The following is an 18,920-nucleotide window of genomic DNA, read 5'->3' as shown; positions in this document are numbered from 1 at the left end:
AATACTGTTAAAAACAAAAGTACCCTTAAAAAAAGCCAGGAGCTGATACTTATGGCTTTAAAGATAGAGTTTAAATAGTGTCTCACCCTAATGAGCTATTAAACTTGAGGTGGGTTTGAGGGCATCACTGGGATATCAGAGCCAACCTGGGAACTGGCATTAAAAGTTAGAAAAAGTTGAAAGCACAAATTGCTGCTTCCTTTAAAACGAGCAAGCTGCCTCCCTCCTGCCTCCTCCCCTGTCCCGTTGAAGGGCTGGGGAGAAGAAAATCATTAAATGCGTCTGGCAGAGCCTGTATCTGGCTTTTTTTGTTTATTTTTTTTTTAAATAAATGCAAATAACCTCATCTTCCCAAGGCTGTGTTTGCCCAGCACACACTTCAGTCATGTTGATTTCCTTTCCCAGCACTGTTAGAGCACCTTCCTGCTGGGATGAACCAAGAAATAAGGGCAATTCCTGAGCAAAAAGCAAACTGCATCCCTCAGGACCATCACTGCCGTGTAGTTATGTGTGTTTTAATTAATTACCTGCTTGCAGAAGGAGAAAGTTTGCTGGAAGGTTTGAGATGCTTGGCACCAAGACCTCCTCGGGCTGGCTGCAGCTCCCAGACTGGCTCAGGGGAAAAATATTTTGTAAATGGTTTGAAAAATACTTTGTCCTCAGATACTTCTCATTTTATACTATTTTATATCAATTTTATTTTATAGTCACTCTCAGCTACATTAATTTATATGAAGTTGTTGCAGCCCCTTGAGGGAGCTGTGAAGCTCCTCCTGATCCTGTGCACATTACAGGGAAATTGATATTACTTAGCAAGGATTTTTTAAATTATTATTTTAGTGCTCTGTGCTTGTGGGTGTAAAGAAGTGGCCACGAGTGCTCTAACATACAAGTTGTTCATGTAACTTGTTTTTCATGGAGCTGACAGGCTTTTTCCATAACTAGTAATTGTGATTAGTAAGGATTTCTGATTTTGCAAGCGAGTGCGTTGGAAAATCAGGAAAATAATCGTAAAGTGAAGAGTCAGGAACTGTGAGGGACTGCAGTTAAATCATCCTCTACCTGCAGTGCCCCATCTTTGTAAATAGCAGTATTGTCCTTAGATGGAAAAATAATTGTCCTCAGATAGAAAAATATCCTCGTTGCAAGTACTTTTTGATTTACATTAAATCAAACAAGCCTGGCAAGGAGCATCATTCCTGGGATGTGCCACCATCCCAAAAAGGAGCCCAGGTGATGCCCAGCAGTGTGTGTGTCAGAGCTGTCCTCACCCTGGGCTGGCTGGGGGTGCAGCATTGTCCCCAAATCCGCGCTGTCCTCTGCCCCTCCTGCCCCTCACAGTGCCACCCCAGTCCCCTCCTGCAGTTTGTCCTCTTGTGATGCTCCTCCAAGCAATCCTCCCTTGGCTCCAGAGCAGGCTGGTTTCGCTGGGAATTGCCCAAAATAATTTGGCATTTATAGGCCCCTGGTGCAGATGGTCTTGGGTGCTGGGTTATTTCTGGGTGCCAGAGCTGCTGCTGGCAGTGCTGGGTGCTGAGCTGGGGATTCCCCCCTGGGGATGCTCCACGTGCTGCTGAGCCCCCGTTTGTGGGGATAAATCATCAAACCCAGCGTTCCCCCTGCCAGGGGTCACCTGGCTGCAAATTGCTTGGAGAAAACCCCAAATCTGAGCAGTGAGATGTTCTTAGAAACAAACAAACAACAAAAAAAAAAATTAAATAATTCCAAGTTTAATCGCCACGCTTATTCCGGAGAAAAGGCTAAATTAAAACAGAATTGGCAAACAAGGAGTTTCTTGTTTATTTCTGTTTAATATTTATTTTAGTCCCCCCCAAACTGTCACTTGAAATTCAATTTGCTCAGCGCTGGTGTAGCTGCTGCCAGGAGCTGCTCTGAGTCGCCTGTGGAGGGCTTGGACTTCACTTGGTGTGCTGTGTGGGGAGGGAAACTTCACATTTAACAGCCAGAGGTGGAATATTTAATTCCAAAAAGCCTGGCTGGTCTGTTGTCCCTGCTTGTTTTGACCAGAGGAGAAAACACAGCTGAAAGGACCTCGCTCATTTTTGGTGGCAGAAAACCCAGTGAGAGGGTGCCAAGGAGTGGGTAGTGGGATGTCAAGTACTTTCTCACATTTTACAGATGGTTTATATAACCTGCTTGGCTATATTATTATTTTTTTTCCCTGTCCAGTTACATAATCCCAATTTATGAAAGCTTTAGGAGGTTGCATTCCCCACTGTTTCATGTCTATATATTACAGCCTCTGAGCTTGTTAGGGTGCCAGGCATCTCCCAGGAAGCTCAGGCTGGTGTGGAACAGCTCTTTATACCCTCATTATTGCCATATTTCCTGGATTATTTTGTTTTAGCCGCCACCAAAAGCTGTGCCAGCCCCTCAGGAGCAGGATGGGTGCAGGCTGCTGCCTCTCCCTGCTGATGCAGAGCAAAAACTTTGGGCATTCTTGGTTTTTTGAGGATCTGTTCTGTGATTTTTGTTGTGGAAGCAGCTGAAATCCTTGCTGAGGGCAGGTAGGAAAGGAGCAGCAGAGCATCTCTGTGCAGAATCCTCAGCCTCATCCTGCCCCTGGCACCTGCTCCCCTGGGGACAGCAGCTACCCATGAATGTCTGTGGATTTTGTTTTCCCTGGTGTAAGTTTATCCTTCAAAATAAGGGAGGAGAAAAGAAAATGCTGTTTTTTTCCCCTTAATTCCCTTTGACATGAAAGTGGAGGGTGCTGTGTCTGTGGGTTCCCGCTCTGGAGGAGATGGACCACAGGCTGCTCACCAGAGACTTCAGAGCAGCTTTATCCCTCTGATTTTATTTTTTATTTTGGAGTGACCTGGGAAAACCAAGCGAGCATTTCCTTGCTAGAAAACCAGCAGAAGAGCCAGATTATTTTTAATGGGTTTATTTTGTGAACAGGTGGGGGGGGGATAAAACCACTCTTTTCTGAAAGTCTTTTGTGTGCTGCTGGCACGGGCCTGTTCACCTCACCCCAGGGGATGCAGAGACACTGAACCCATCTTGCTTTTGCCTGGGATATTTATTCTGGCAGGGTTAGTGACCCATCCTGCTCACTTGTTCCTCTCTCTGCAGCTGAGGAACAGCCTCTTATCCCACATATGTTTAAAAAAAATCAATTAGTTATGACTTCAGCCTTAAATAAAACCATTTCAGAAGCTTAAAAATATTCGCTAGGCCGAATGATGCAGCCAGCGTGATGGGAACATGAGTGAGCTGTGCTCAGTGGTTTTCTTCTTCACTTTGCTATCCTCTTAATTGTTTTAAAACCTCCCCCTGATGGTGCTTTTGTGCTCATAGGCAGATACCTCGTGGTCCCTGGGAGGTGCCTGGGGGCTGCATCCCTCTCTGAAGTGTCCCCAAGGTGTGGCTGGCACTGTTTGGTACCAGGGTCTCCACGGAATTCACCCTGGATACAGGAAACCAGGGATTGTGCTTCATTCTCTACAAATCAGGGCTCACCCCGGGTGCCTTGGGGGCTGCTCAGGGTGCTGGGCAATCCCAGCAGCTCTGTTTGCATTTTGGTTTTTTGTTGGAACAGGAGATGCCGTGCCTGGCCCGCCCGGGTGTTGGCCGCTTGCACAACATGCGGGCCAGGGAGTAAATTGATCCATGGGAGCTCTTCGTTGGTGAACAATAGGTTCAATTTTATGGCTTCCCTGTTTGTTTTGAAGGAGGAGGAGAAAGTTAGACGCCCAGGATTAAAAAAAAAAAAAAAAAATTAAAAAAAATTAATTAGCTGTGATGTTTGAGTGTGAGAAATGAGAAATGGCGCTCAATGTCTAGGTGAGTCCTTATGTGTTGGGATGCAGCTGAGGTTTATGTGGAGCTCCTTGTCCATCTTAGGAAGGTCATGTTTTGTTAGAAATCCCAATTTTAACTCATTAGCATCACCTTCCTTGGTCTCTGCTCAGCAGGCTGGCCCTGAGGTGTCTTAAAACAGCCTCCTCCAGGAGAAATCACTGCTCTGCTCTTCCCTCTCCTCTGCACAGGCACAGCTTGCTCAGCAAGGAGGGATTTTATTAGGAAAAAAGCAGTTAGTGCTGGAAGGGGAAGCAATCCACTGTGGGACAGTGGAGGGAGTCAGCAGCTGCACTAATTGGGTTGTTCCTCATTATCAGTCTGTCCTGGGGGACACATGTGCAGCCCTGTGCTGCTGTGCTGCTCGAGGGGCTGGGATTTGGGGTGATGATCACCAGGATCCAGGGCCCCACATCCCCCTGCTGTGCTTTCAGATTTGTTTTTTTTAAGCCTGACCTTTGCGTTTTCAAGAAACTCCCTCCTGTGTTGCAATCTGAAGCTTTTAGGGCTGCTGTGGTGCTGTGGAAGTGAAAGTGCTTTGTGCTAAGTGGGTCTCAAAAAACAAACCCCAGAGCGGCCAACTCTTATTTTTTCATCCTGTTAATTTTCATCCCAGTGAAACAGTTGGACAGGATATAGCCTTGATTTATTTTTTTTAAATAAAATGGTAAGAATCTGTTTTGTGGAAACAGGGAGTCAAAACAGATTTTGGCCATAGTCTTCATCACCCACTTCTGACCATGGTGGAGACATGATCTGTGGCTCAAAACTGCTCTGTTCTCCCTTCTTCTTCAGAAATCCTGAAATCCTGTTTTAGAATAAACAAAGCATATGTGTTTTTTTAATATTTTTTTCTTTTTGTCCCCCCCCTCTTCTCACCAGGTATTTCCCTGCTGTGTCTCTGGGCCTGGACTCCCCCTGCACCTTCAAACCTTCTCCAAGGATTGCATGGTGGCAAGGTGAGACCCCTCAAAGCCCGGCCCAGCCCTGCTGTTCCCCATCCCTTTCCCCTCCTGAGAGCCTCTGGGAGGGATCTGCAACATGAAGTTTCCATTTGGAGCTGGCAGATTCCCGGTATGCCGATTTCTAGGAAACGGGGCTGGGGCTGGTGTGCTTGGTGAAACCCTAGCACGTGTGATACCTGTCTGTCCTCAGCCCAGGGTCAGACATCTGCATCCCATTCTCCCCTCTGCATTTGCACCTATTCCTCAGTGCTGGGAGACAGCAACACCTGTGTGGAGAGGGAATTGTTAAATTTAAAACCTTATTTTTATTTATTTCTGTGCTTCTCCGACCCATCCGTGTTTCTGTCCCAGGGAAATGAGCAGTGTGGATGTTCAGAGGAGAGAGGATGGTTTGTCCTGGCTTCACTTACAGAAGCATTACATTTACAGAAACTTTTACATTACATTTACATTCATCTCCAGAGCTGGCTCCTGTGGGCTCTTTCCTAACGTGGGCCACTATTCCTCAGTGTTGGGAGACAGCAATACGTGTGTGGGGAGGGAATTGTAAAATTAAAACCTTATTTTTATTTATTTCTGTGCTTCTCTGACCCATCTGTGTTTCTGTCCCAGGGAAATGAGCAGTGTGGATGTTCAGAGAAGGGAGGATGGTTTGTCCTGGCTTCACTTACAGGTTTACAACATTAATCTTGTGGGTAGTAGCAGCGATGGGAAAGCAGGACCTGCTTGTGGTGTCAGAATCACCCAGGGGCTTTTGCACAGAGTAATTAATTAATGCCCTCCCTGTATCCAGAGTATCCAAACAAAAAGATTCAGGCTCTGACACCACCAGCAAGCTTGCTGTGCTGAGTGACATCCCTGCCTGCTCTCTATTTGAACCTCAGGGAGTAGCAGATATTTTTCTTTTTTTTTTTTTTGCCCTACAACTGTTTGTTTCAAATTAATTGAGATTTTGGCCCCTGGCCAGCCTCCTCCTGTCGCTCCAAATGGGAGATAAGTGGGAGCAGTGCACTTTTTTCTCTAACCTACTTGGAGCCGTTTTTGCTGGACGGGGGAGACGGGAGCTCTTTCCTAACGTGGGCCACATCTCCAGAGCTGCCTCCTGTGGGCCACATCCCCAGAGCTGGCTCCTGGGGGCTCTTTCCTAACGAGGGCCACATCTCCAGAGCTGGCTCCTGTGGGCTCCTTCCCTCCCAGGGCTGCTGACGCAGAGCTCTCCCCTCCCGCCCGCCTTGGCCAGCTTCCCTGGATGACTCCTCTAATTGCTTACGTAGAAAAATAATGAGAAGGATGCGTAGGGTGTATTTTTAGATGTCTCTTGGTGGGATTTAGCAACTGGCAAGCCGGAGCCAGCACCTCCCTGTCCGTCTCCTGCGCCCCAGCAGTGGCTGCTCGGTGGAGCTGGGGAGGTTCTGTCCCCACAAGGGGGTGATGCTTGGGCAAGCTTTGCTGCTTTTTGGGCTTCTCCTGGTCCTGGTGGGTGGGTTATGGATGATGTGTCCCTGGTGCTGCAGGGGATCTGTGCAGGGAAGTCCTGAGCTGGTGCCATGCCCATGCTGGGATGGGCACCACCTCCTCCTCACTCCTCTCCAAGAGGAAGGCTGTGGTGGCTTGGAGACCATCCCAGCACCACAATCATTGAATCATGGAATGGTTTGCACTGGGAGGAAACTTCAAAGGCCATCTAGACCAGCCCCCCAACCACGGGCAGGGACACCTTCCACTAGACCAGGTTGTCAGGGCTCTGTCCAAAGTCACCCAAATGTTCCCAGGAATGGGGCATCCATCTCCCCTTTGGGTAACCAGTGCTTCACCACCACATCATCAAACATTTCTTCCAAAGCAACCCATGGCACGTTTTCCAATAAATACCTGTGAGATAATGGGTCTCACCACATGTAGCTTTGCTTTTTAAATGCTTTTTTTAAAAAGATGTTCCCATCTGGAAGCCCAGCAGCGCAGAGCAAAGGGAGCAGAATCCCATTAAATATCACCCGACAGACTGTGATAATTGAACCTTGCAACAAGTAGTTCCCTTATTTTTCTCTTTGCTTCTTCCATTTCAGGGCTCTTTGTGTCTCAGTGGCTTCCTGTGCTGGGGGGGCCGGGCTCCAGTCCTTCCCTTTCCACCCGGGTGCGAGGAAAGCAATTCTTCTTGCAGCGCGACTTATCTCTCCTTGGAGCTGAAAACATCCTTTCTTTGCTCTTTTTGAATCCCCCAAATGAATGATTTCTCCTGCTGGTTAACATCAGCTTCCACACTGAAGACTGTGGGAAAGTTTCACAATTACAGTGGCTTTAATAGATCTGGTTTATGTCTTAAAAATCCCATCGCTTTCTAATTCTCCGTCACATGTTTCCTTGATGATGTGTCGCCCAGCAGTGCAGCTACCAAAATAGCCCCATGGTCTGAAGGAAATCATCAGGAAATATGTTTCTGAAACTGTAGGCAATTCTTTTTTTCACCAGGAACCATTGGAAAAAGTCTGTGTTCAATGGAAAACGTGGCTTTTCTGGCACCTTGGCTGCTTATGTGGTGACATTTGGGAGCAGAGTGCTCCAGCAGTTTGCCCAAAAAACCCCTCAGCTCCTTAGATTGTTGCTGTGAATTTTCTCTTTATCCACCCAAATAGCTGGGATTCTTTTGGTGTTGGGCTTGCTTTAAATTTTGGGGAAAATGCTTTTTTTGTGCATTGTGTTGCCATGCAGGGTGACAAACCCTTTCCTCTTCCACCACCTGCCAGGCTGACGGGGTTTGTGCTGTGTCCCCCCAGGTCCAAGGAGACCATGACCACTGATGAGGCCACCAAGAGTGAAGGGGAGGTGCAGGCAGCAGCTCTGGCTGAGCGTGGGGAGGACATCACCCCATCCAAGGACCGAGGGGTTCTGAAGGTGAGGGGGATCCTGCCTTCCTGCGCTTTGGGGTGCACGGTCACCTCGCTGGGCTGCATCCCCAGCCCTCAGGGTCACAGCTCCAGGGCTCTAGGATTGAGTTCTTTCATTTCCAAGGCAAAGAGGATGAGCATTGCTTGGAGTAAAGGAGAATGGAGTGGTGGTTGAGGCTGGTGGGCCCAGGCTGCTCCATGAATTTCACTGCTATTGTGTTCCTAATCAGATTATTAGCTGTAAATCCACAAAGCATTTCTCTGTGTGACTCACAAACATTAGAAGGAGCACATTACTGAGGTCATCCAGTCTGCTCCACAGCCCCTTTTTCATATTCAGGGCCGTTTCTGGATAGTTCTGCTCCTCAGCACTTACACTTCTCCACTTGAATAGGACCTTTCCTCCAAGAATAGCATCCTCCCCTGCTCCATCCTCAGCTCGAGAACTGCTTGTTCCCGGCTGCAGCCTTCAGAAAAAAGTGTTGACAAGGAGTGAGTAGTGAACTGACACACCCCTGTGAGTAAAATGTGTATGGACAGAGAGGAGCTGCACTCACTGCAGGTTTGGAGCTGTGGTGTTTGTCCTCCCAGTATGGACTGGTCTCTGCTCCCAGTCCAGCTCCACTGCTGTGGCTCCGCTTTGAGATTTGTTTTTAGGAGCTGATGATGGGCAAATTTAGGGGCAAACTGAATAGCTCCCTCCTGTTACTCAGTGCAGCACTGGGGTGCACATGCATATGTGTATATATATATATATATATATATATTTATGTAAATGCCTGTGTGTGTATCTCCCTCCCCCTCCATATGCATCCATGGCCCCAGCAGCTCATGAGTAGTTTCTCTCTCTCAGATCATTAAGCGACCTGGGAGTGAGGATGAGTGTCCCATGATTGGAGACAAGGTTTATGTGCACTACAAAGGGAAATTGGCCAACGGGAAGAAGTTTGACTCCAGCCGCGATCGGAACGAGCCCTTCATCTTCAGCCTGGGCAAGGGTGAGCTGCTCCAGGGGTCCATCCCTGGCATGGTGGAGGGTGGGATCACCCCTGAGCCTGCTGCAGGACAGCTGGACAGCATCAGCCCTGCCTTAAGTCACTGATGAATGTGGGGTTTTTTTGGATGCATCCTTGCTGGATCTGTTGCTGGGTTGCTGCTTGCTCCCTCCTGCCTGACACCTGCCTTTCTCCTAGGTCAGGTCATCAAGGCATGGGACATTGGGGTGGCCACCATGAAGAAGGGAGAGATCTGCTACTTGCTCTGCAAACCTGAGTACGCCTACGGCTCTGCTGGCAGTGCCCCCAAAATCCCCTCCAATGCCACCCTCTTCTTTGAGGCAAGTAATGCTGGTGAGCTGCTGTGGGGATGAGCAAGCTCACTCCCTTTCTGCCTTGCCAGCCAGCTCAGAAATAAAAATTTAAAAATTATTGTTAATAATAATAATAATAATAAAACAAAGCCCAAACAACGAAAAAATCCACAACAAGAAAAAAAAAAACAACAAGCCAACTTGGATTCCTGAAACGTGTCCCTCTGCTCCAGGAACTGCTGCCAGGGCTTTCTCAGAAATGTGTGTCTGAGCTGGAAGGCTGGGACTGAAACTCCAGTTTAGCAGAGTCCTGGTGCTGGGGCAGGGAGTGGGCAGATTCCTGGTTTCAACATGCACAAGGGAGGGAGAAAGCAGCTGGGAAATGCCTCCAGGTGCTAAAAAACCATTAGTGCTGAGGGGTGGTAGGAAAGTTAAGGTTTTGGCACAGAGGGCTCCCTGGGCAGGGCTCTTTGGGACATGGAAGGAGGAGAGAGTCTGTCCTAAATTAAAGTTCAGGCCTTCCAAGTAAAGTGTGGACGAAGCTGAGGATCAGAGCTGGTCCCACCAGAGGATGAAGGGGAAGCTCCTGCTCACTCTGGGGGACTTTCAGAGCATCTTCCAGCAGCAGCTGTGTTGTACCCTTACAGGTTCAATAAACTTATTTTTGCTGTTACTTTGTGTTATGCTTCAGGTACTGGATGTGTCCCAGTTTCTAATAAATCCTGTGTATTATGCTGTGGTTTGGATCTGGGTTTTATGGGCAGCTTCTGCTCATCAGCTGAAAGGAGAATTAGCTGCCTTGGTTCTCCAGCCAGGGGATGAACTGCTGCTTTGTGGCTCTCTGTTGTTTTTCTCTTCTCCTTTCCCCTTCCCTGCTCTCTGCCCACTTTTTCCTTTATTGTTTTTTAGGTCGAGCTGCTTGACTTCAAAGGCGAGGACTTGTTTGAGGATGGAGGAATAATCCGGAGGATCAAGAGGAAGGGGGAAGGTTACTCCAACCCCAATGAAGGTGCTACCGTGGAGAGTGAGTGCTGGTCCCTCGTGGGACAGGCAGGGCTCAGTCCTGAGCTGATCCCTGCCCCGAGCTGAGCCCTGCCTGTGCACAGGCTGGACGTGGCTGGGTGGGATGCAGTGACGTCCATCCAGGGCCAGATGGGCTGGAGAGCATCTGGGAATGCTCCTCTGAGCTCTTGCTAAGTGTTTTGGACGCTCAGCAGTTTCTTTGGCTTCCTCATTCCACTGTTGATGGTATTTTTGGGGGTGTCTCATCACATTTCTTACAGAATAGGGCTTTTTCCTTCCCTTATGGCCACAGGGCTGCTGATGGTGGGGGACTGAGGTGGTCTCAGCTGACACAGGGGATGAGGAGCTCACATCCCATTGGACTGTCCCTCTTCTGGTCCCATTTCTGGAGCAGACATTTCATGGGGCTGGACAGGGGAGGACAGACTGGGGTTTGGGGTTTTTTCCTTTCTAGGAACTGCTCAGACACACACACAGGGCTTGCTCCATATGGGACACATTTACTTTCATTTCTAAATTCTTTGTGCTCCTGTACACAAAGATCCTAAAGTCCCTTTATCAACTGAGAAATTGAATCTGAGCTGTGAGAGCTTATGAAGCTCGCAGCTTTAAGTGGCTGGTTCTTCTAACGAGGATCTCTTTTAGGGAAAAATGAGATTTTGACCCAAATTCTACTGTCTGAGCAGTGGTCACTGTGCTGGGGATGGCACAGCAGTCCACCCTGGGGCAGGGCTGTGATGGTTTACCTCAGCTGTGTAGTTTGGGAGGTGCTGGACTTAGGCTGGAATAAATCACTCTTCCAGGAGCAAGTACCTCCGGGTTTTTATAGGCTTTAAGTTTTACAGACCCTAAATCCCAGCTCTGGTCCCTAAAACCTGTGCTGCAGTTGAAATCTGGCATTCCAGCTTTTGTTACATCCTTTCCCCCCACACCCCTCCTCCTTCTCCGTTTTTAATCTGAGTACAAATTGCTGTCAGCACATCAAGTTCGTGTGCCAGCCGCACTCAGTACACTCTGTTCTCAGCTCTTCAAAAACAAAATCGCTGCAGGCACTGAGAGAACAATAAGTCAGAGCTGCAACCGGAGTGATGTTCCTTCAGTGACTTTTTTTTCTCTGTAATCCAAGAGCGGCTGAACCAGCTGACCCACTCCTGGAAACCCGAGCTGAGATTTTCCCCTCTGTGCTCAGTGCATTTTCTGTGCAATTCAAACAGAGCAGAGCTATCCTTGGAAGGAAGGATCACAACATCCCCTTGTGCATCCTGTTTTAAAGTGGATCCTCCCATCACCACCACATTCCACAGGGGATGTGGGACCTGGGGGAGCTGCAGTGCTGCTTTTGGGGTCAGGGATCATGGATCTGTGCTGGCCAGGAATGTGCAGGGAGATGCACAGGGCTGTGGGGTGGCTTACCTGTATTTTAGGCAGGATTTTCCACATTTCCTGTGCCTAAAAAACCAGCCAGCTTGGTTTTGAGTAGTGCAAAAGCAGAGGTTGTCCCTGGTGGAGCTGGATTTGCTATTTGTCCTCGTGCCAAGCTGGGTGAGCTCACAGCAGCCTGACTGCCGTGGTCACTGAGCACCAGTGATGGATGCAGGATGTGTCCCAGGGAGCTGGCAAGTGCCTGAGCATCCTCTGCTTGAGTCCCAGCATGGCTTTGGTGGCAAGAGTGGGGTGACCAGGCAGAGCCTGGCATCGGCAGCTGGCTCTGCCCCTGCAATGGGGGCTGCCAGGTCTGGCTTGGTCCATGCCTCTCATCCTAAGGACTTCTGAGGGTCCCAGGGCAGGGGATGGACTCAGATTTCCTTCAGCCCAGGCTGCAGCTCTCCTGTGCAGAGCCCAGACCCTCATGGCTGTTTCTGGTGCCCAGCTTGTCCTGCCCCTCACCTGCCACCACAGCAGGATGCTCAGTGCCCTGCAGCATCTCAGGTCGCATTCTGTTCCCCTCAAACAAAGGTAAAGCTCATGTCTTTGCAGGCTGCAAAACCTTTAAGAACAGCTGTGAATTTTTCCTCTTACAAAGCTTTTTTTCGTTGTTGTTTGTTTTAGCTTGTTTTCCCCCCCAACAATATGTAGGAGTTCCTTGTGAAATTGCTTTTACTCGATGCCTGCCTGCATGTGTGTGTATGCCTTTTACCCTGCAAGCAGAATGCAAAGGTTGTAAAAGCGTCCCCAAAGCCTGGAACGTCTTCAGGTTTGAATAAATAAAGAATAATCTTGCTGTGGAGAGCCAGCCAGGAGTGCCAGGTGGAGAATGTGCCAGGTACCCAGTGTCCGCTCTGCCTGCGCCTCTGCCAGCCTCTGGGGCTGGAACAGCACGGCTCCTGGTTGAAGATTAAAAATAAAAAAGTTTATCTTGTACTTTGAGTTCTCAGAGTCGGGAGAACGTGGCCTTGTTTTGGAGGCAGGAGTCAAGGCAGTATAGCACAGTATAGAAGATTTGTAATCACCGTGATAAACTCTGCATGGCGCCGTGCCAGGAGCAATATCCAGTTCCAGTAAGACTTGACTCGTGCACTCGAGTACGAGGGGAACATATTAGTCACGATGTTTATCTGTTGTTTGGTCCCTGCTTAGACAAGATATGCCTGCCTTGCTTTTCAGCAATGTTCCCAAGGCCTCCCCATCCCTCTTCTCCAGGCTGCCCCCAGCCCTGGGTCTTCCCTCCTGCAGGCTCTGCTGAATTTTGGGAGAGATGTTTTATTAAATGCTTTCTAAGACATTTCGGAGCCCACCTTTCTCCAAGGTGATCCTGGGTGCCATCCTGCCCTTCTTTCCCCTCTGCAGTTCACCTGGAGGGATTCTGTGGTGGCCACAGGTTTGACTGCAAGGACGTGAAATTCGTGGTGGGCGAAGGGGAGGACCACGACATCCCCATCGGCATTGACAAGGCCCTGGAGAAGATGCAGAGGGGAGAGCACTGCATCCTCTACCTCAGCCCACGGTGAGGAGCATCCCCACAGCGATGCTGAGTGGCTCTCAGCCTCCAGCCCTTGTGGGAGATGGTGATCCTGAAAACAGAATTCTCTGGGAGGGTCTCAGAGGACACCAGCAGGAGCAGCAGGGGCGACCAGTGGCATGTAAACAGGAATATTGAGATGATTAAAAAAAAAAAAAACAGGTGAAAGGGCTTTGGGCAAGCCCAGTGTCTGAGATGAAAATGTCTCTCTGGAAATGATCAGGGCTGGAGAGAAGCCTGTGTAAAAAAGATGGCTTTGATGCAGCCAGAAGGGGCGATTCCCAATATATGCATTATATATCCACAGGCTCATGAAGAGTAACATCACCCTGTCCCCAAAATGTTAGAATGTTAGAATGGCTGTGCATTTATGGGCGAGCTCTGCTGAAAATAAGGTTTTTCCCCCTTCTCTGAGTGCCTCCCCCTGCCCTGCAGGTATGGCTTTGGCGAGGCTGGGAAGCCAAAATTCGGCATCCAGGGGAACGCGGAGCTGGTGTACGAGGTGACCCTGAGGAGCTTTGAGAAGGTGAGGGCAGAGGTGCTGCTGTCCCTCCCTGGGTTGCAGGAATGTCAGGGCCTGTGTAGCCTCCAGCCTTTGTCCCTGGCGTGGCTGCAGCCCAACCCCTGCTGAAGTGGACGCGTCACTGAGGAGCTTCGTGTTCTCAATTTGTTCTTCTCTGTTGGTTTGTTTTATTCTTGTGGCTCAAGTCCAAGGCTGGGTGTCTTATTTGTTCCTAACCTTGTCCTTTTGTACTTTCTTTTTATTTTAATATTATTTTTTCTTCTTCCTTTTTTTTCCCTCTTCTTTTTCTCTTTTTTTCTCCTTTTTCCCTCCCTTTTTCTCTTCTTTTCTCATCTTTTCTCCTCATTTTTCCTCTTTTCTACTTTTTTCCTTTTTCTACTTTTTCTCTCATTTTTTTCTCTTTTTTTCTCCTTTTTCCCTCCCTTTTTCTCTTCTTTTCTCATCTTTTCTCCTCATTTTTCCTCTTTTCTACTTTTTTCCTTTTTCTACTTTTTCTCTCATTTTTTTCTCTTTTTTTCTCCTTTTTCCCTTTTATTTTCTTTCCCTTTTTTCTCCTTTTTTTCCTTTTTTTCCCCCCTGGACAGCACAGATAAAAGCTGCTCCATCCAGCCAGCCCTTGGCTGTGCCCATGAGGCTGGGGATGGGATGCAGGAGAAGCCCATGGGGTTTGCACATCCCTGGATGGGTCCCCTGCCTGTGCCATCACTCTGGCCAAAGCAGGGGCAGGACCTGTCTCCAGGCTCTGCTGAGCCCTGAGTGTCACCACGCTGTCCCAGAGAGTGGCACGGTCCTGCTGGGGCAGGGGAGGCTGCTCTGCTCCTCTGGGAGTGCTCCAAGTGTTCCTTTGCAGGCCAAGGAGTCGTGGGAGATGGACACCAAGGAGAAGCTGGAGCAGGCAGCCGTGGTCAAGGAGAAGGGCACGATGTACTTCAAGGTTTGTGAACTTGGGGGTGGCAGAGGCAGAGGAGGGGAGCTGGGGCTGAATTTGGCAGCCATCAGTGTCAGAGAAGCCATGTGCCCCCAGACAGGGCTGGGGAAGGCGAGTCCTGCCCTCCCTCTGCCTTTTTATCAGTCCTTGATGCTCCCTGAGATATCTCATCCCTTCCCAGCACTGCCTTGGCTCTGTGTGCTCCCTGCAGAGCAGGACAGCAGATCAAACCCTTCCCAGGCCAGGGCCAATGCTGAGGGGCTTTGCATTCCCCTTCCCAGCTGGGGCATCCCAGCTCCCCACTGTTCTGGCTCAGCTTTTCCCAAACCTGCTGGTTCTGTAGGAGTTGGGATCCTCCTCCTTGCCTGTATTTACCGAACACCCCACATGCCACTTGTCACCTGCTCACGGGACACTCCAGGGGCAGCCTGAGCCTCTTTTTTTGCTCCTTTCAGGAAGGCAAGTACCTGCAGGCAGTGATTCAGTATGGGAAGATTGTGTCCTGGCTGGAGATGGAGTATGGCTTGTCTGAAAAGGAGTCTAAAGCCTCGGACTCCTTCCTGCTGGCTGCCTTCCTCAACCTGGCCATGTGCTACCTGAAGCTGCGCGAGTACGCCAAGGCTGTCGAGTGCTGTGACAAGGTAGGGGGGCCCTGGTGCCATCCCTGGGTCACCAGAAACTGGTGCCTTTATGGGCAACCTAAAAACAGAGGGCAGACAAAATTAAGGGAATAAAAAGCATTTCTATTTATCGAAGGGCCTTGAGGTACGTTTAGGGGCTACACCCCAAAAAATGGGCAATGATGGGTCACGAGTTTTCACTTGGCCATTTTCATATTGGGGGTTAATCTTCCAATTACAGCTTCAGGTAATGAAGTAATTTACCCCAAGTTTTCTCCCCCCCAACTCACTTTTGTTTCCGTCTCTTGGGGCCTGAGGCAGTTGAGGTGTCCTTGATTCCAGGCCTGGAGAGGAATTGTTGTGTCTGACCAAAATGGGAGAACAGCAACTAGCCCTGTACATGGAGTTTAGAGTTATACACTAAAGAATTACAGGATTACAAGTATATTAAAAATATAAAAGCTAAAGTGCTGAGGCATCAGCATGAGCCTGGAGGATGAAGAATCCTCTTCTCTTGCGTGTTCTTGTTGGGAGTTTGGTGGAGTTTTTAAAAATTTCTTTTTGTATAAGGAGGAATACCGCTGCCACACTCAGGGGTATTTTAAGCAAGGAGAAATAATAAAATTATGTTAATGATCTCCCAGCTGCTGATAGAGATGAGGCAATTTTTGTCGAGCAAGATGCAAATGCTCTGGAGATTTGAAGCCACCTTGTCCTAATTCTGACAGATTTATTGAGGCTTCAGCTGTGGGGGATCTCTTGGGAGAGCTCAGAGATGCTAACAGAGACCTGTGTGTGTTCCCAGGCTCTGGGGCTGGACCAGGACAATGAGAAAGGCTTGTACAGGAGGGGTGAAGCCAGGTTATTGATGAACGAGTTCGAGCTGGCCAAATGTGACTTTCAAAAAGTGCTGGAAGTGAACCCACAGAACAAAGCAGCGAAATCGCAGATCTCCGTGTGCCAGAAGAAAACCAAGGAGCACAACGAGAGGGACAGGAGGATCTACGCCAACATGTTCACAAAGTTTGCAGAGAGGGATGCAAAGGTGAGTGTTGTTTGTTTTGGGCCATCCAGGGTTGTGCTGAGGGATGCTCCACAGGTTTGTGATGAGAAGAGATGGGTTAAACCAAATTAAATTAGAGATCAGGGTGGAGGATGGAGCCTGGATAGATTAAATTATAGGTCAGGATGGGATAGAGCCTGCTGCAGTGGGAAGAAGTGTTTTAGTTCTTGGTCTCTCTTATGCAGAGGGTGCCATCAGGTGCTCAATCATCAATAAAAGCATTTGCAGTGTGAGCTCACAGGGGCTGGTAACAGGGCTGGCACTGGTATTTAACTTGGCTGCTCCCAGCTAGTGATGGTGGCCAGTAAAATGAAGTATCATTCCATCTCTGGCAGGAGTATTTTGAGACATGATAGTGTGGATTTCCTGAAGCTGGTAAGGCAATACCTGCTCCTGTGCTTGAGTGGAGAGATCGCTGTCTCAGAACAGGCTCTCATCCAAAATTCCACTGAACAAAACCTGCTGTACTGTAATGAGAGAGGACACAGCTTTGCAAGCCATCTGCATGGGTCATTTTTAGTATAACCTCTTCTGGAGCAGTGTCTGGAGGTGGAGGCTGTGGATTAAGTGACTGGCGCAGCCCCTGGGGAGCAGCATGATGGGGCAACCAGCTTGGGCAAGGATCAGGGCCAGCTGCTGGCACTGAGCTTGGCTCATGTGACCAGCTGTGATGGGAACAGTCCCTGCTGGAGCAGGCAAAAGGCTGCCCTGAGCCTGAGTGCTCCTCTCCTGCACCCTCTTGATGGGCTGCACCCACAGCTCAGTCCTGTATCTCCTCTCTGACCCTGCTGCCTTATCTCCTCATCCCTCTTTTCCCTGCCCATCCATCCATCCATCCATCCATCCATCCATCCATCCATCCATCCATCCATCCATCCATCCATCCATCCAGGCTCACTCTGTGTCAGGCCCTGCTTTTGGTGAGGTGGGACACATCATTCCCAAGGCTCACACACTTTCCCCAAAAGCTTTGACCTCCACCAGCACTGACCCAAGGAAGCAGAACCCTCCAGTGGGAGCTGCGCTGCTCGATGGGCACAGGGGAGTTGTGGGGGGCAATTTTACCTCTCCCCTTCCAGGCTGGACTGCCTGAGCCTCTTCCCAGCATCCCTGACTCTTGCCTGCCCCTACCCTCTCCCCTTTCCAGCTCAGTGTGTTTTATTTGCTGTTTGGCAGGAAGCAGCCAGCAAAGCTGGTGTGGGAAAAGCAGCGGAGAAGGCGGCGTGCGGAAAAGGACCGAAAATTGCTGGTGCTGGAGGTGAAGAGGCTGAAGGACACGTATGATGGAGGAGGAGGGGATGGGATAGCCTCCTGCCCTCGGCCCACACTGAAAAAGGTTGCTGCCAAACCTTGGGACTTGCCAGTGTCTCCTTGTAAAGCTTGTTACAGTTTGTGTGATCGTGGAAGCCAAAAGCGCCTCGCAAAGAAAAGCGACCCCGTCCCACCGCCCTGGGTGCTCTGGGGGCAGAGCAGGAGTGGCAGGACACCGTGGGACCACTGCATGTGGAACAAATACCCTTTGAACAGCAGGAAAAAGAAAAGAAATGATGATAAATTAAAACGCTTGGCTCCTGGGAGGTTTCCGTGGACAACTTGCTCCAGCTCCCTGGGCTTTGTGTCCGCTCTCAGCGCAGCATTCCCTGAGAGGAGCTGGGATGTGGGACGTGCTCCTTGTACCCTGCAGTGCTGCCTCTGGGTGTCCCAGCACAGCCCCGGGGGCAGGGATTGGCTTGTCCCCTGCTGACTCCTTGCCTGTGGCCAAAGGTTGCAGGGCAGAGCCAGGATGAGAGCCCACATGGCCTCTGTGCAGCCCCTGGGTGCAGGGACATCTTTAGTCCTTAAAGCACTGTTTGGGGAGGGGGGAACACACAGATTTTACCTTCTCAAGGAGCTGGTTGCTGATTCTTTAGAGAGCAAACAAGCCTGTCCAGCTTTGCAGGTGCTCAAGCCACAGCCTGCAGCCCATCCCTTGGCTCCCAGCTTTAAATGGGAGTTTTACTGGGATCTGGATGTGGGGAAAATAAAAGAGCAGGTGGGCATGTGGTTCAGAAAGGCAGTGGCTGGGTCTGAGCTGGTGCCATGGGTTTGTCACTGAGCAGCTTTCCCATGGTGAGGGGGTCCTGGGTGCACGGTGTCCCTGCACCAGAGCTGCTGCTGCCTCCTCAGCCATCAGCCCTGTCCATCCTCAAGGGACACTGTCTCTACCCCATGTGAACAGCTTTCCAGTTGTTATTTTTCCTGTCTCTAGAATAATACCCCTTTTGGAGCTTGAAAATAAACAACTGAAAGAAAAAGGGAAAAAAGAAACAGTCCTCTTTCTCTGGATCCTGCTCAGCAAACAGGGTGGTTCTGGGGAGGATGGGTGGGTGCTCCTTGCGGGGAGCTGCCCCAGCAGTTGAGGAATTTTTGGTGTCTCCAAGAGCTGCTGCTGCCCCTTTTTACCAGCGCCATTGTCCTCTGGAGAGCCAGCAATTGCTTTGGAAGTGCCTGGCTGGGGGATGCTCCTTGGGGGTCTCAGCTGTTTTTCCAGCCTGGGAGGTTTATCCTTATGCTTTTCCCCCCATGCCCAGTGCATTATTTTGGGAGGGGTTTTCCTGAGGGTCAGCTGAGTGGGTGGAGGGGTCATTTGTGCCCCTTGAGCGGGGAGAGAACAGAAAGCTGAGCCCGTGGGGTATTAGCACTGCCCATCCCTCTTTTATACCCCCCTCCACAATCTTGGCAGACTAAGCCAGATTTGGTTAAAATTCCTCTTCTCTAGTCCCATCAGCATCATTTCTCAAGCCTGTCTGTTTTCCCACCTGCAGCAGTGGCACAGCACCCACG

At 49.7% G+C, this 18,920-nt stretch overlaps 1 protein-coding gene across 1 annotated transcript; it reads left to right on the top strand.

Annotated features, from left to right (window-relative positions):
- The first annotated feature begins 4,707 nt into the window (after positions 1-4,707).
- FKBP5 (FKBP prolyl isomerase 5) lies at positions 4,708-18,391 on the top strand. The gene is made up of 11 exons (XM_031063946.1): positions 4,708-4,781; positions 7,562-7,679; positions 8,526-8,670; positions 8,866-9,008; positions 9,891-10,005; positions 12,792-12,948; positions 13,399-13,489; positions 14,337-14,420; positions 14,870-15,055; positions 15,840-16,079; positions 17,274-18,391. Exons 1-11 carry the CDS (start codon positions 4,771-4,773, stop codon positions 17,379-17,381), a joined length of 1,398 nt encoding a protein of 465 aa, XP_030919806.1. The 5' UTR covers positions 4,708-4,770; the 3' UTR covers positions 17,382-18,391.
- The last annotated feature ends 529 nt before the right edge of the window (positions 18,392-18,920 follow it).

Source organism: Geospiza fortis, unplaced genomic scaffold, assembly GCF_000277835.1.
Source record: "Geospiza fortis unplaced genomic scaffold, GeoFor_1.0 scaffold422, whole genome shotgun sequence".
NCBI lineage: Eukaryota > Metazoa > Chordata > Aves > Passeriformes > Thraupidae > Geospiza > Geospiza fortis.
The sequence above is the reverse complement of the archived record's forward strand: the minus strand, read 5'-3'. Positions and strand labels throughout refer to the sequence as shown.

Excerpts from the sequence above, each read along its gene's own strand:
- FKBP5 (XM_031063946.1), top strand. Across the intron at positions 7,680-8,525 it reads AGGACCGAGGGGTTCTGAAG|ATCATTAAGCGACCTGGGAG; the intron begins GTGAGGGGGATC and ends TCTCTCTCTCAG. Across the intron at positions 14,421-14,869 it reads AGGGCACGATGTACTTCAAG|GAAGGCAAGTACCTGCAGGC; the intron begins GTTTGTGAACTT and ends TGCTCCTTTCAG.